The sequence below is a fragment of the Uloborus diversus genome, chromosome 3 (genome assembly GCF_026930045.1).
Source record: "Uloborus diversus isolate 005 chromosome 3, Udiv.v.3.1, whole genome shotgun sequence".
Taxonomy (NCBI): Eukaryota; Metazoa; Arthropoda; class Arachnida; order Araneae; family Uloboridae; genus Uloborus; species Uloborus diversus.
In genome coordinates this window covers 134,384,969-134,401,707 of record NC_072733.1, presented here as the reverse complement: position 1 = coordinate 134,401,707, position 16,739 = coordinate 134,384,969, and the positions used below count along the sequence as shown (strand labels likewise).

At 35.0% G+C, this 16,739-nt stretch overlaps 1 protein-coding gene across 1 annotated transcript in view; it reads left to right on the top strand.

Moving 5' to 3' along the window:
- LOC129218952 (sodium-dependent dopamine transporter-like) overlaps positions 1-16,739 on the top strand; it is a 144,292-nt gene that overhangs the window by 103,523 nt on the left and 24,030 nt on the right. The window contains exon 6 of the mRNA XM_054853272.1: positions 6,808-6,942. Within this exon, the coding sequence (XP_054709247.1) occupies positions 6,808-6,942 (135 nt within the window). The remainder of the gene's footprint in view (positions 1-6,807; positions 6,943-16,739) is intronic.

Below are 16,739 nucleotides of genomic sequence, written 5' to 3'. Positions count from 1 at the left end.
GCTATTTTCCGTACTTTTCTCATTAATGGTAGTGTTTAAATGAATATTTTTTCTCATACGTCACACAAACATTAACTGCAAAGATGCAGTTATTTAAATCGCTATTTATAAAATTAAGTCTTATTCTACATATGTCTCAAGCGTACAACCTCGATTATTGAAAAAATAATTACATTAGCCCGCAAAAAGTCATTTTTAATTAAATGACTTATAATGAAACTGGGATACAAAAGTAAAAATTAAAAGATTGCACACAATGCGTAGTGCTTAGACGCACACAACATCATCAATCAGACACAAAAATATGAAGAAGAAAAATTAAACACTACTAGGTGCTTTTGTTAGGAAACACGTCTTAATGCCATTAATCGCAATTTATCCTATTTGTCACAAACTCATTAATCAGCGGTATTCAAACTTTTGAACTTTGGGAATTCCTTTGAAATAACAGTTTTCTGGAAGGAAAAACTTGATTAAAGAGAAAGAAAAAAATAGAAAATGTAAGCTATATCTTAATCAAATTTGTAAGTTCATTATCGCATTAATATACAGGGTGTCCGAGAAAGATCCGTACAACTTCAAAAATTTATTGAAAAAGAAACAATAGGGTTACGGCGAAACTAATTAGTACATTAGATAGAATAACTCAAAAAGTTTTTTTCTGCAGTATGTTTCTGACCATACATGGTGCGACACGTCACGCAAAGGAATATTAAAGCATTTTAGTTATTTCAATGGCGGATCGCGTGAAGGAAGCTCAATGCGGAATTGGATTATCGTCTTGATATTGTTCGTGCTACGAAAGGTTCTCATGTAAAAATGTCCTAAGGTAATAACTTAAGTTACAGGAAAAAAACTTTTTGAGTTATTCTATCTATTGTACTAATTAGTTTCGCTGTAACCCTATTGTTTCTTTTTCAATAACTTTTTGAAGTTGTACGGATCTTTCTCAGACACCCTGTATATTATCATAATACAAACACATTCATGAAATTATGAATGGGAAGGTAGCTAATATTTTTTTTTTAACTTTTTGAATAATAAATGTGCGTCTCTATTGTATTTTTAGCACACGTCTTTTAAAAATTGAAAGGTACAATTTTGTCAATAAAATATTGGTCTGTGCTGTTCTTAAGAGAAAACGCTATAAGAAAATTCGATATTTTCTAAAAAATACAATTTTACTGAAACTTAGACACTTTGATTAACTTTTGATTAACCCCTATCAAAGTTCCAGGGAGTCTTAGGGTTCCGCGGAATCAAGGTTGAAGGTCTCTATCTTAAACACTAAAGTCGACATTTTTATTGAAAGTTCCTATAACACATTAAGTGGCACGACACTCATCGGTGACTGACATTAATCATTCAGTTCAGCCCATGTCAATCATAAGAGGTTGACGATGAACTTTTCGTTCAAACTACGGGTTTCATCCGTGACTAAGAGTAAAAAATGCGATATGAAACTGAAAAAATATACTGTTATTAATGTGGGATCGTATCATCGATGCACACACGTTGTTCAAAAAGTCCTTGATACCTTTTCAACATTCATAGAAAAGCAACTAATTGTCGTATCAACATGCGGTTTGCGCCATAACACTTTACAGGTTCAAGTTTATAAAATTGTAAAAAAACTAAAAACAAAAAAAAAATTTAGTTGTAAGTAAGGTAGACCAGGGCACGTTTACGCGGAATTTTTTTCAATGAATTTTCTAATTTTTATGTTTGAATCTAGGAAATTTAAGACATTATGGTTTTATGAAGCCGTTAATTAAGTCAGAATTTGAATATTCAGTAGTTGCTCAAAATTTAATAACATTCTGTTTATACAACTACAAATCTCAAAAAAAATAATTTTTTTTTAAATATATATTTGTTTATTCTTAACAGAGTTATTTATTCGCAATAAGCTTTAAAAAGTTCAGCACTTTTACTTAACTTGGTAAAAAACAGATTATCCTTCCCGCATGCTGGACCGAAGCTTGACTAATGCTCAAAAACTTGTGAGAATATTTGCTAGGGAGCAGCATCAATCTACTATGACTGTTGGTTCTCCAGTTATAACTTGTTCTGGAAAAAAAGCACTGTATTAACCTGCCCCGGTATACCCTACTCGCTGTGTCGTCACAGGACGAATTTGTTTTCCTTAATGTGACGAAAAATCCGTCAATATTAATTGCTTATAATTACTCTTCCTTCCTTTTTTTTCTATTTCATTTTTATACGACTTTATAAAAAAAATTTAACCTCTGAAATATTATAGCGCAAAGTGCATATTGAAGTGACATTTTTCTTTTAAATGCATTTTTAAAATGCATCAAGGACTTTTCGGAAACCCTGCATTATTTATCAAAACCTTTTATGGATTTATTGAGATTTTTTAATGAGAAAAACTGTTGCCCTTGACTTTTGAACTGTGCGCGTTTCCTGATTGGAAATTGCTCATAAATTTGAGTGGAGTCTAAAGCGTTAAGTGTCGATCCCAAATGCATTCTCAGTACTTCATATTCAGAAAATATGAACCTTATTTAGAATTGAGTAAATTATGATTGCATAAAACAGCAATCTTAGAAACCTTAATGAGAACTTAGATATAAAACTCACCTCACTAAACAAAACAAACTAGCGCTTACTTCAATGATATTAATTACCTCTCTAAAGAAATGCGACGACAATATTTTTCTACATCTCTAAAATCTGCTGACAATTTTAGCATCTTATCTTTAAAAATGCACTTTCAGCAATCCTTTACATTTTTATATAGATACTTAATTTGGTTGAAGTAAGAATCTGAAATATCGTGTCTCATATATCTTGAGTAGCACTTTTTTTAGTTTCCGAGTAAAATCTTTTATTTATTTATTTTTTTTAACGAAAAGGATTGGACTTGTTTCAATTAATTTCGAGGAAAATAATCGAGTTTTACTGACATTTTTACTGAAAAGTTAAAAGGATTTTTTTTAAACCAAACTCGAATTACGAACAATTTGCAAACATATTGTGGTCGGATAATCAACATTGAAACAGAATGTGCAAAGATATCTGTAGGAAAACCAGATCCATGAGATTCCACTTCAAACTAAATGTCTTTCTTACATGCTAATTTAATAAACGTAGTGTCCTTTTAAACAGTATATCGCAATCGCTTCGAAAAACCTCGCAGATTTTGATTTTCTCTCATTTTTTAAGGTTTCATTCTGTATTTTTTTTCTGTAAAATAACTAAAGCTGAAATATATAAAAGAGAGAAGGAAGATTGGTCATGAATTTACAAAATAGTTCTAACAAATTTTAAGGAAGTTCTTTTAAACCCACGAGAACAATATTTTTCAGCGTGCAAATGGTTTTATGATTAGCTACCAGAAAGCTTCAACTCGAACTTTTTTTTTAACTTTTATTTTTCGTGAGTTAAAACAATGATTTTAAAACAAAATAAAGAACAGGTAAAAAAAAGTGTAAGCTAGTTCTCAAACAATATCATATTCATTCATTCACATTGTGTCACTTCAAGAGCCTGAAAATTCAAAATATCACGATTGTTTGATTAAAACTTTAAAATTTATTCACACACTTTTTTTACGTAAAAAAAAAAAATGCGTGGGGAAAATTGAATGCAGAATTAAAAAACAGCAAAATCAGCTCAACAGGAAATTTTAAAAAATCGATATTTAAAAGAAAAAACAAAGTATTCGCAAATATCAAATAGCCTATTTATGAGCGAAAATGTAAAAAATAACGTCAACGTAAAATACACAGATAGATAGTAGAGGTGGGCAATATCGTTCCTTTTAATGATCCATTCATCATAAAACCGTTCATTCTTTTGATCCGTTCATTCAACTCGTTCATTTAAACGGCTTCGTTCATTAAAAAAAAAAAGTTACAGATGATCTCTCTGCATGACATGCTCACATACATTCGAAATGTTTTACTCGATCAGTAATATTCTTTGAAGGAAAAATAACTAAAATTACCTAAAGGTAAGAAAATGTCAATAAAAAATCAATCAAAAACATTTTATTTGGGGTCAGATGTAGAATGTTCAGATAAGCAGAATTAGCTACTCTTCGTCAGTACGTGTAGGAGCAGTACTATACCCTACACTGCAAAAACGATTCAGAAACGTTCCTGAAACCTAAGGGTAGCTGATGTGCCCAATTTCTACCAGGAACATATCTTGCGAAAACCAGGAACGTTTTCCGCAAAAAATCAGTAACCTTCCGGAAATTAGCCTTGAATTTTTCTGAAGAATATGAAGATCTCACCCCGGTTAAAGCCAGTCTAGAGCCTTCAAGCGAAATTCGATACATTTAATATAATTGATTAGAACCTTCCAGAGTTACAGAAAGCTTCAGAAGCAGAATTGCAAGTAAGAACCAAGCATCTCACCTGCCCGCAATTCTTGCTTGCACAGCTGCAGCTATTCAGAGACTTATTCGCTCTCATTGGGAGTTTAGTAACCCTGAACAGTCCGTAGTCGATTTAAATATGATACACTTAATAAACACATTCAGTTAATCTTTAAATTGGTAGCTGAAAATATTTTTCATTTTAGTGAGGAATGCGCATTCGTGTAACTTGAAGCAATTCATGAAACTTTTTTGTAAAGATACTTGTTTTTACTGGTAAATAGGTGAAAACCCGCTAAATACCGCAACATTCCAAGGAAATAATCAGTAACGTTTCGTAATTTTTTACAGTCTAAAAGGAGCTACACAGATTTTGGAACACGTAACGAATCAGCTAGTAAGCAAGGCGAAAGCATTTCTCGATATAATTACAAAACAAATGTTGACGTAAATACAGAATTAATGTTCTTTTAAGCATATTGACCAAAAACAAACATCTGTAAACCATGATATCTACGCAAAAGAAATAGTTGAATAGTTTTTAATGAAATTAACAATGGTTTCCCCCCAAAAAGGTGTAAAAGACCTCCTTTGGAACATTCGAATGCAATCAAAAAGGGAGGTGCACAACTAGACCCGCCACTAGGAGTCTAGTACCAAATTTCAACTTTCTTAGACATACCGTTCTTGAGTTATGCGACATACATGTGCACATACATACGTACATTCGGACGTCACGAGAAAACTCGCTGTAATTACCTCGGAGATGGTCAAAATGGATATTTCATTATCCGAAACATGAGCTTGTTCTTATTTCTATTTCTGTATTTTGAGTTTATTTCAGTTTTTTAAGTCAAACATGATTTTGGGACAATTTTTCACAGGAATTTAAAAATTAGAACTGGTTGAACCCCAGAGAATATTATATTTTAGAATTATTTATAATTGTTTGTCTCCAACCATACTTCTAAACATTTTTGTGCTATAGGTGTTTGAAAGTTTCGAAAAAAGCAATGGTTTACACCTTAAAATCATATACTTCGAAAATAAACCAACTGGTGCTCTGGTTTCTTTAGCATGAAATCCAAATTTCGGATTTATATTTTATCATCATTGATAAGTCAACATAAGTGCGGTTTTTTTTTTCTAAAATTTGAGTAATATTTTTTTCTGTGTCATAAAGCAAAAATATATTTATTTAGACCATTTCACAGAGACAACATTCACACTAGAGTCAGTGCTCTCATATCGGTGAGGCAGAAACTGGCTGTTTTAACATGAAGTCTTTTGTTACTCTACGGACTATCTGCTATAATTTCGAAGTTTTCTTGCAAAACTGATTACCAATAAAAAGCTTTTGATTTATCTTTTTTGAATGATATGTGAAACTACTGGGCTGTATAAAGAAAGTCTTGATATTGCACTACTAAACGTAGCTTTCTGAACTGTTCAATATATTTTAAAAAAGTGTTTAAGTTGAAAAACAATATTCATGGACAGAAGTCTCCTAGACGAAAAGGTTTTAAGTATAACATATTCATCGAAAGGGAACAGTTAATAAAACCTATGGACACATTTCTCCACCTTAAAAGCCTAGTGGGAAAGCTTTTGTAGCTCAATGTTTGCTAAGTTAGTTTAGTTTTTACTTTTCTGGTTATATGAACAGTTTTACGCAAAAATACATCCTGAAGTAGTTTTCTTTAATTAACTTGTAATTTTAACGGCCTTACAGAAAAAAGGCTAATTTGCATTTCATATATGAGTTAATTTCTTAACTTATAAGAGCTTAGCCGTTAAATAATCTGGTGTTTTTTTTTTTCAAAAAAAAAAAAAAAAAACGAATGATTAATAGGACGGAATGTAAAAGATTTACAATTTTCAATTTTGCTTATTGCGAAATAGTTGGATACAGGTCAGTATAACCAGATTATAGGACTCAATCCTATGAGCCCCATGTATGAAAAAAAAATCCGTTGCGAAAAAAAAAAAATAGAAGCATCGCATTTTGGATAATCAGAGTCAATCGCAATGACATATTTCAATGAAGATACTACCCGTATTACTCAACTTCCATTCCCAGACATAATTATGATTAAAAATGACTTTAAATATGCTTATAAAGTAGCATTAATGTTTTAATAATACTTCAATGTTCATATTTCTGGGGACACCCTATTTTCTGGTTTTCTAAAAAGGTTCAACACATGATGTTTCTTTTTATTAATTAGCACTAACTTGTGCTTCACGCACTGTTCATTATTTTACTCATTTATAGAATAAAAAATCTCCAATTTATATTTTCATTGTAAATTGTATTTTACGCTTGTGTCGAGATTTTTAAGACAGAGTGTATAGGTATAAAATGAAACTTCACTTCAAACACTGATTGGTATTTATATATTTGAATTCATCTAAACATATTTTTAACGATTTGAGCTAAATATTTTTGCATCTTACAGGTAGTGTGGTTCACAGCCATTGCCCCTTATGTCATCTTAACCATTCTTCTAATACGAGGTCTACTTCTTCCTGGGGCGGGGCAAGGAGTTCAGTATTACCTTCGCCCTAATCTTCACAAGCTTCTTGACACACAGGTTCATTTTTATATTTTTTCTCCGTCCACGAATGAATGAAAAACAAACTTCATTCATATATAACAAACAGTTGGTTTTCCGTAAATATAAGGGTATCATCAACTATTTTTTTTACTGATAAAATTATTTCATTTAAAATATATTTTCTTTATACGTATATTTCTTTAAACTAATCAACTTTAGAGAAATTATAGAGCTGTTGAACATTGTTAAAACTGGAACAGATATCAGTTACATGTCTTCTTTTTGATAATGTCTCATGTTAAAGACTAGCGTTAACAAAAAATGAGTAGTCTTCATCTAATAAAATATAGTAGCCTTTTACCGCCAATATCTAATTTTTATTTGATGCTTAGAGTTTTGCGATTTGATTTCACAGCTGGTTCAAGCTACGATACAATGTTTATACAAGTAAACCCTCTGCAATTAAAATTTTTATCGTGGATTAGTCCATAGATATGTATGCATATGGAATTCTTTGGCTAATATCAAACATATATAGGTCATAAAATATGCAAGGTGATTTTAAGATCCTGCACTGAAAAGGAAAAGTAATTAAAAAATACTACTTCAGATTTAAACACAATCCTTTTTAATATTTTGGTTCTTATCCGCAAAAGTTTTTTTCACAACTTTAATCCACTTATACAAGTGCACCTTTCGTAGATAAGAGAAGATTTAGATGATTTTCAACTGATGCCAAGCACTAGAGAAGCCAGACTTTATCTTTGTGGTGCGGTTTTGATCATAGAATAGAAAATCTTCAGCGCCCATGTCGTATGATTATGCGGCATGTAAAAGATCTCTTGTGTATTCGTTTGACTTAGAATATCCCTCGGCTAAATTAAATTCCTAGTGCAATTTCGCATCAAATGAGAACCCAGGTGCCTCCATCTGGTGGAAACTGGGCGTCAAAAACACTGTGTCATGCATCAGCGCCTTAATGGTGACACACGAAAGACTGATGCATTGTTGAGGAGCGCACTAGGTCTGGTTATGACCCAGACGACTCTTGAGGTGGGTCTTTTATACAGCCCCATTGGAAAGAGAAAAAAAAGAAATATTATATTTAAAAAAACCTATGTTCTGATTGTAAGTTGACCCTCAAAACCTTTCCCGCGAAATCTCTTTCGTGGACAACATTTTTTAACGTATGCAATAACATTATGCACTGGATAATGAAAGTCAGGTAAAAAAGCGCTCACCTGCAAAATCCCCGTGCATCTAATCTGATATTCTTTTCCGGGCGGCAAGTAATCCGTTACTGTCCTAAATTGATTTGCGTATATGTTCTGTAGTAGCACCAATGACGAAGTCTAAATATCTAATAACACATATTTTAATGAACGATTAAACTACTAATGCTACACTAGACTAATTATTACACACACACATTAAAAATACACAAGATTGGTGGAATCGAGTTCCTAACAAAGTCGTATTCTTTCGGAATCAAGTTTCGTACAACTGTGTTCCGTGAAGTCAAGTTTCACTCTCCCCAGCCTTCTCGCTCGTCCGCGAGTGGGCGCTCCTACAGTTCACAGGAGGTCGAGGTCGCTTTCGCAACACTCTCCCACCTTGAGTTCTGTCTGTGGTATGAACTCAACAAATCCTGGTTTGCTGCTGCAGGCTCCTGGGCACCTGTTGTAGTCGGGCTGTTAATCTCCAGGGGGTACAGTCTTTGCACCGGGCGGAGGAGCATACCGTTTTCTGTTTTGACTTTAGCTAGTCTGACAATGTCATCTTTGCCAGGAAAAATCTCCACAACCTTTGCTAACGGCCAGTTGATTCTTTTCCTGTTCGTATCTTCCAACAGCACGATGTCTCCCATCTTGACTGGGTCGCTTTTACGCTTCTTCAGTGCAAATTGTCTCAGTTGCCCTAAATATTCCTTCCGGAATCTATTTCTTATGTCCCTCCTAAGTCGTTGCCGGTACCTTGCTCTCCAACCAAGTTCCTTTGAATCCACCTCATCAAGGTCGGGTACTCCGGATGATGGCAACTCCTGAAGGAACATAATAGTCCAGGATCTGACAGCACTTCTGTAGGAAAGTTCGAGTAGGGAGAGTTTCTTTTCAAAAATGTTTAGTAGGTGTCCTAGAAAGTATTTTAGACTCGGGTGGACATCCGCCACCTGGTCACTTCTCCTGCTATGACGTCATCAAAGATGGCGACCGCTCGCTCTCATAAATGCTTAGTACTTCGATAGAAAGATTGAGTATGGAGAATTTTTCTTTAGAAATGTTTAGTAGGTGTCCTAAAAAGTATTCAGAGCTTATGTGGACATCTGCCATTTCGTACATTATTTAGCTATGACGTCATCAAAGATGGCGGGCGCGCGCTTTCGTCCCCATATAAGCTCAAGTTTATGTTAATACTTAACCAACAAAAATGAAAATTTGGCCTGTAAGTTACAATTAGTGTTTTTAAGGCGAATAGCAATGTATTTTTACTACTGCTATAACTTAATAACTACTTTTTATATTTTTTTGTTGCACTTAATAAAATTATATTTAAAAGGGATTGTTACAAATTGGTTGCAAACCCGTACTATTACACTTACAGAAAAAGCAACAGGTTACTTCATTTGTTCTACAAGTACAGGAAGATTTGCACATTTCAAGCAATTACATGCTCCAATAAAATCAGTTGGAAATCTCTGTAAGTTCTTTTCTGGCATCAAATCAACATCTACCGCTGCAAAACCAAATTCACAAGGATCTAAGTCAACAGCAACATCGTAAATACAATGTCGTTGTAGGTATGTGTAAAAATATGATCTTAATAAGTGACCCTTAGCACTTCTGCTAGTAGGCGGCAAGTTATCAGTGTCAATATTTTTCGCATGATGATACAGCCATATAACCTAAGTTCATCTAAAGATTTACAGAATGAACCTTTTCGCAGTGCTTGCACCAAGTATTCTTCTGCAGATTTAAGGCTTTGCTCTACATAAATCCAGTCAGATGATACGCCAAAACTCTCCAAATACTCTACAGATGCACAATGAAGCGCAGATTTTTCGGTACCAAATTTATTTGTACAATCTGATCCAGATAGTGCGTGGATGGCAGGAAGCAACGAATATAAGTTTTCATCTTTTTTTTCGATGAACATCATTAGCAGATAAGAATCGTGTAGAATCATCAACTCCAGTACGCACCCAAAGTTCCTGAACACCAAATCGTTGAAGAAGTAAGATAGTGAAACAAAGCTAACACCATTATATCAGTGTCGGCGCTAACAATAACGATTTTAGTGAACCCACACAGAGATGCATGTTTTGAATGAATCAACATTCTGAAGTCAGTTTCCTCTACTATCAGACATTTTAATACTGGGTGATTTATCTGTTTTCCACTTTGCACAGATGTACAGTTAAATATTACATCACCCTCTTCATCACCATGAAAGGCACCAAAAGTGTTGTTGGTATTATGTGGTGTTTGAGTCAAAGAAGCTGTCACTGTATAAGCAATGAACTTTTGCAACATCAGTTTGTTTCTTGAAGATCCCCAAAAGCTGCTGAGTTTGACAGGCAATGGAATATCTTCTGAGATTTTGACCACATCTATAACGATGCTGCTACCTTGTGTTTGCACCCTTTCAGATTTTTTAGGAGAAAATTTGCGAGAACTGTCAAAAATGTAATCTACTCTTCCACAATTCTTGGTAATGCTCCCGATGTATGACGAAAAAGCTGCGAAACAGCTCCACCAAAGGTTTTATTTTCATTTGTTGTAACCTTTCGTACATAGTTCATGACGACAACTATAAAACAGGTTTTATCGTCAGACTTGAACCATCATCACTGGTGCTACCATAAGATGTTTCCAGCTCTTTTAACAGTGCACTTTTTTGCGGTTTTACCATTAGTCCTTAGTCATTGAACAATGAACAGTTTTCAGATAGCTCATAACGAAAGAAATCTTGCATGTCATACGAACGAACCTGAGCTATTTGTATCATTCGGTGAGATGACTTGTTCGATATTTTTTTAGTAACTTTCCTTGTAGCAGCTATACTTTGCGCTTTGGTGCAATGAAATGGTGGCAACATGGCTTTATGGATGGTGCTTGATATTCTTACTGTTTTGTCCTCGTATCGTGTTTTCTGCAATGTACAATACATCTTTTCGCCGGTCTTAAATAATTTTAATGCTTTTTCCTTTGTATCTTGGGAAACCAGTGCTTTTGTTAGCAGATTGTGCAATGGATTAGGAAGCATATGCATATCAAACGGATTACCTTTGTGTAATATATATTTAAACATTGGGACAACCTGTGCATCTATGTTCTGAGTTTGCTTCTTCGAAAATTCAAGGTAAATGTTCAAACCTTCGACAAAAGCAAAAGAGTCTGTTACCTCTCGAAATAGATTTGATACCATCAAACGTTCATGATGCGTTATTTCCCATTCTGCTACAAAATCTTTCTGTTTAGTTCGCCGTAAGATGCCAGATGAGCTTTTTTGGGATCTATTAATGGTTTGTTCTAATGCCATATCCACAGCAACAGCTGAAAATTTATGATTATATTGTTTCACAACATGTTTCCCGTTCATGAACATTTCATGCACTTTTGGGGCTGTCTTGGTTAGTCTCCTCATGTCTAAATACAGATCGCTCATAGTTGACACAGTGAAATACGGCAAATACTGGTTGAAGTTTCTGCACTGTATCTAAATGTAATTCCTAAAGACCTTGTCTATCTGAACGAATCTAATTTCTGAGAAGTTAGACGAGTTTCAAAAAATTGTCCCAGCTCAAAAAATTGCTCTGACATTTTCCTTCCTCGGCTGACAAACCTCTCAAAGTCCGAGAAGAGTTTTTCCACCTTACCATCTACATCTATATGATCTGGTTTTTTCCCCATGCCAGAGAAATATTCCGCTGAATGTTCTGTAAGTTTTCAAACTTTGTAGCGCAGGACTCAATGGATTCTTCCAAAAAAGATTTCACCTGCAATATGAACATGGTTTCTCCCACCACTCTCCTCACTTGACACCTCTCACATAATTCTTTTCTTGTAAAGCCGATTGTAGCACATTTACTCCAAAGACAGAACATTCAATAAATACATCGGATATTCCACTTCCTCGAAGATATTTACCTAAACAACATAGCACAATTTTAGCCATATGGAATGCACCCAAAACCAGTACAATATCTGAAAATTTATCTGGATTGCTAAGTTGCACTTCGCGTGCAGTAGCGTATACACCTTCATTACAGGTTACTGGTAAATATTTTGATCCAACTGGTCGAGAACACTATTGAAATTCAATAGAGCAGTGTAAACTGTGCTGATTTACTGGGTTTGGAATCACTGGAAGAAATCCGATTTGTTGTTGCTACAAATTTTCATCTGTACAAAGTGCATTAAAAGTGCTCCAGGATGGGACAAGCTGTTCAAGGTTTTCTTCTTGACTACAATGCTCGTAATCAACAATAACATCAGAGGTGTGTAAAAGAGGTTGTGTAATTCTTAAAAACTGCCATAACTTGTCTGATTATTTTCGTATTTCTTCTCATTCTCATCTATTCTAAACAAATCTGAGGAAACTTCATAATCGCTTGGAAGATCAGGACGTTTTGCCGGTTCGAAATACAATTGTATCTTGTGGCATGGAAGTAGTTCTTGAATTGCTTTCAAACCAAGTGTGATACCAGTTTCCGATAAGCATGGTTTAGCTGATATGTCTTGCTGTTTATGTTGGAATAGTACGCACACAGTGTCATGAGAGCCTCCGATACCGGATAAAGTAGATTCTTTGCTGCCAACTTGCTACTTCAAAGAATAACAACGCACTCGATTGTTATGTCTGCGCCGCCTATAGTTGCGCGCCTAAGTGGAGATAATAATAAACATTCTGACTGATTAGTCACACCTTGTAAAAATGGCAATTAAATATTTTTTTACATAAATAGTTTTTGAGTATAATTTTATACGGTTATTCAACGATTGATAGTTGAAAAAATAATTTTAAAGAATGAATTTTAAAAAAGGAAAATAAATAAAAAAACAATAAAATAAATTGTTTTCAAACTACTTTTTCGGGAAAACTTTAACACTGTAACTTAAAAGTAAACTAGTTAATATAAATTAATATAAAAATGTGCAAAAATCACGCAAAAAAGTCAAGTATTCAAATAAATATGAGCATTTATGTGATCGAGATGCCGCCATCTTTGATGACGTCATAGCAGGAGAAGTGACCAGGTGGCGGATGTCCACCCGAGTGCAAAATACTTTCTAGGACACCTACTAAACATTTTTGAAAAGAAACTCTCCCTACTCGAACTTTCCTACAGAAGTGCTGTCAGATCCAGGACTATAAGAGGTGTCAAGGGTTGTGGATCCTTAACATCTTCGGATACATAGGTGATGGGTCGGGAATTTAAGATATTTTCGCAATCGCACAAAATTGTGCTTAATTCTTCGTAATTCAAAGATGCACGTCCTAAACTTCTTCTCAAAAGCTGCTTTACCATCCTCACTAACCTCTCCCACCATCCGCCCCACCAGGCGGCGGACGGAGGATTTAACTTCCAATGTATTTTCTGATCAGCTGCTTCGGCAGCAATTACATTCCAATCGATTCTTGAGAGAGCACTGCGTGTCCTTACGAAATTAGAACCATTGTCTGAATAGACTACATACGGTCTCCCTCTCCTAGAAATGAATCTTCTGAAAGACTGCATAAATGCTTCTGTCGATAATGATGTAACCAACTCAAGGTGTATGGCACGGTAAATAGCATATGTAAACAGTACTATCCAACATTTTGAGCCATCCTTAAGAAAAAGAGGTCCTGCTAAGTCCACTCCAGTGACTTCAAACACAGCCGCTTCTCTAACTTTATCTTCGGGCGGAATCCCTGGTTCAACTTCTAGCTTAGGGCGATCAAATTTTTGACATTTTACGCATTTTCTTATCACATTGCGAATGGTTTTCCTTGATTTTAAAATCCACAATGTTTCTCTTAGTTGAGCCATGAGTATTGTAACTCCTGCATGCTGCATTTCTACATGCTTCTCAAAAATTAAACGATGAACAACAGGATGATTAGAAGGTTGGATGATAGGATAGCGAAAATCTTCTTTGTCATCTCGCTGAGCAACGTTTGACTTTGCTCTCAAAATTCCTTCTTCAGTTTTTATGGGTCTTAGAGTGCGAATGCTTGGATCTGTAATCCCCGTGAAGGAATCTTCTTGGATTGACCGATAAAGTGTTTTTTCCGCCTTTTTTCTCTCCAAGACTGAAAGATTTGGAGATCCATTCTTTCCTAAATTTCGTGTACTTCCATAAAATTGGAACATCCAGGCAATCATTCGTACTATTTTCTTGAAGGAGGAAAAATGTCTAAAGTACCAATCTGACTTATCTTCTCTGTCCATCAATGTCACAATTGTTTTCCTTTTTTCTTTGTTTAGTAATTCTTCATCGGGTTGCTCTTCAGATCGAGGCCATTCAGTTTCAGGCAAGTATAACCAAGGTGGTCCCTCCCACCATTTTGATTTCTGTAACTGCTCAAAAGAACATCCTCTGCTTGGGAGGTCTGCGATATTTAAACTTCCAGGTACATGTCGCCAGTTAGACATGTCCGTTAGGGATCTTATTTCTTGGACACGATTATGGACGAAAGTACCCCAAGCCTGGTCTCTTCTGATCCATCCCAAAGCTGTCGTTGAATCAGTCCAGTAGAAAATCGAGTTAAACATTTGTAAATCAGCCTTGACAGTTTCCGCGAGTCTTACTCCTATCAGGCAAGAAAGTAACTCCAGTCGTGGAATTGTCATTTCTTTTATCGGCGCTACTCGACTCCTTGCATTCACCAATTGGACTTTTGGACCGGATGTCGTTTCGCTTCGCACGTAGATGCATGCTGCATAAGCACTCTTGCTGGCATCTGAGAATACATGGAGCGTTACTCGGTCTTCATTTTCCTGATCAATGTTCATCCATCTGGGTATTTTTATTTCTGATAGTAAATGCAACTGTTTCATCCAAATTTGGATTTTTTTCTGCAAAAGTATTGGGAGTTCTTCATCCCTCTTAATTTTCTGGATCCAGGTCTCTTGCAGAATCAATTTCGGTACTAAAGTTACTGGTGCAGTAAATCCTATCGGGTCGAAAACTTTTTGTGTTACGGACAGCACTTTTCTCTTTGTGACAGGATCTTTTAAATTGCAGGTGTTCTCTACTTTACAAGTTAAGCAATCAACTTCTAAATTCCATATCAAACCTAGCACAGGAATTTCCTTGGATTCCCCTTTCATTTCTTCAAACATAGAATTTCCAACATTTGATCTCCAACATCTCAAGTTAAAATGTCCAGAAGACAAAATGGATTTGGATTCCTGAATGAATTTTTCAGTCTCAGTGACACAAGTAAGACTAACTAAAGAGTTTTCGATATAAAAGGAAGTTTTGAGCATTTCTGCGGTTTCTCTACAAGATTTTGGTACATTACTTAAGTGATAATCCAGTGTCGAAGCCAACAAAAAAGGAGAAGTCGTCAAACCAAAAAAGACACACCGGTGACGAAAAATTTTAAGATTATGTTTATCATCATACCATAAAAATCTTAAAAAGTCACGATCCTCTTCCCTGACGCTAATCTGTAGAAATGCCTTTTCAATGTCTGATGATACACCTATCCGATATTTTCGAAATCTGTTCAATATAGTGGGTATTATCTCAATTAAATTTGGACCTTTGGCTAAACAATCATTAAGTGATGGGTTGTTTCTAGAGTGTGCTGAAGCATTGAATACAGGACGAATTTTCGTGGTTTCACTGCTTTCTTTGATCACTGGCCGGTGAGGCAAATAGTTCACACCCAACTCTTTCTTGTCATTCACCGCTTCAATAATATCTTCCGATTCCCAAAAATCAAAAATTTTCTGATAATCTTCCCTTTTATCAGTGCTAATTAATTTCTTCTCTGTCTTAACGGGACTTTTTTCTGCTATCAATCGATTACTCTGCAAAAGGGAACTATCTACAGTCCATGCAACTACAGGCAAGGCAACTTCGTACCTGCCCTTCTCATCTCTCTTTAGAGTACTAACAAAATGTTTTCTAGTTTCTTCTTCTAACATACTTTTAGTTATGTTTTCTTCACGAGTGGAAATTCCTAGCGTATCGAGACGCCACAAATCTTCTAATTTAGAGTCGGAAACATGCATAGATAAAGACAAAACTGATAATGATTTCTCCGTGTTATCCTTTTCATTATACATTTTACCCATTAGAGTCCAACCCAGCTTAGTCTCAATGGCTATCATGTTATTTTCAGACAAACGTTCAATTCTTCCTGTGAACAAATTTCCTAATACATCAGCTCCAAGCAACAAATGTATTTCTTCGGGATCCTTGTCATAAAGACAAAAATTCCTTTTTCCACCTACATCATTTATGTAAATCCCTTTATTTTCTAATTGTTTAATCCATACTGTATTTTTAATCTTCGGAATAGAAGCACATATTTGCTTTTCATCTAATACCTCTATTTCACAGCTAAACTCTTTGTCTGGATTAACTAACTTCAAATTTGTACCTTTTATGATTTTCTGAAACCACAGTATCTCCGAAAAGACCATGCTTAATTCTTTCTTTTCTCACCCTCTCTGGTTCTAACTTTCCCGCCGCATACTGAGAAATGTAACTGTTGGAGGACCCTGTGTCGCATATTGCCCTCATAGAATAACTCTTGATGCCTTTGCCAATTACAGATACAATTAAAGTTTGCAACTGTACTTCTGAATAATTTGCCTTATTAGTTAATACGCG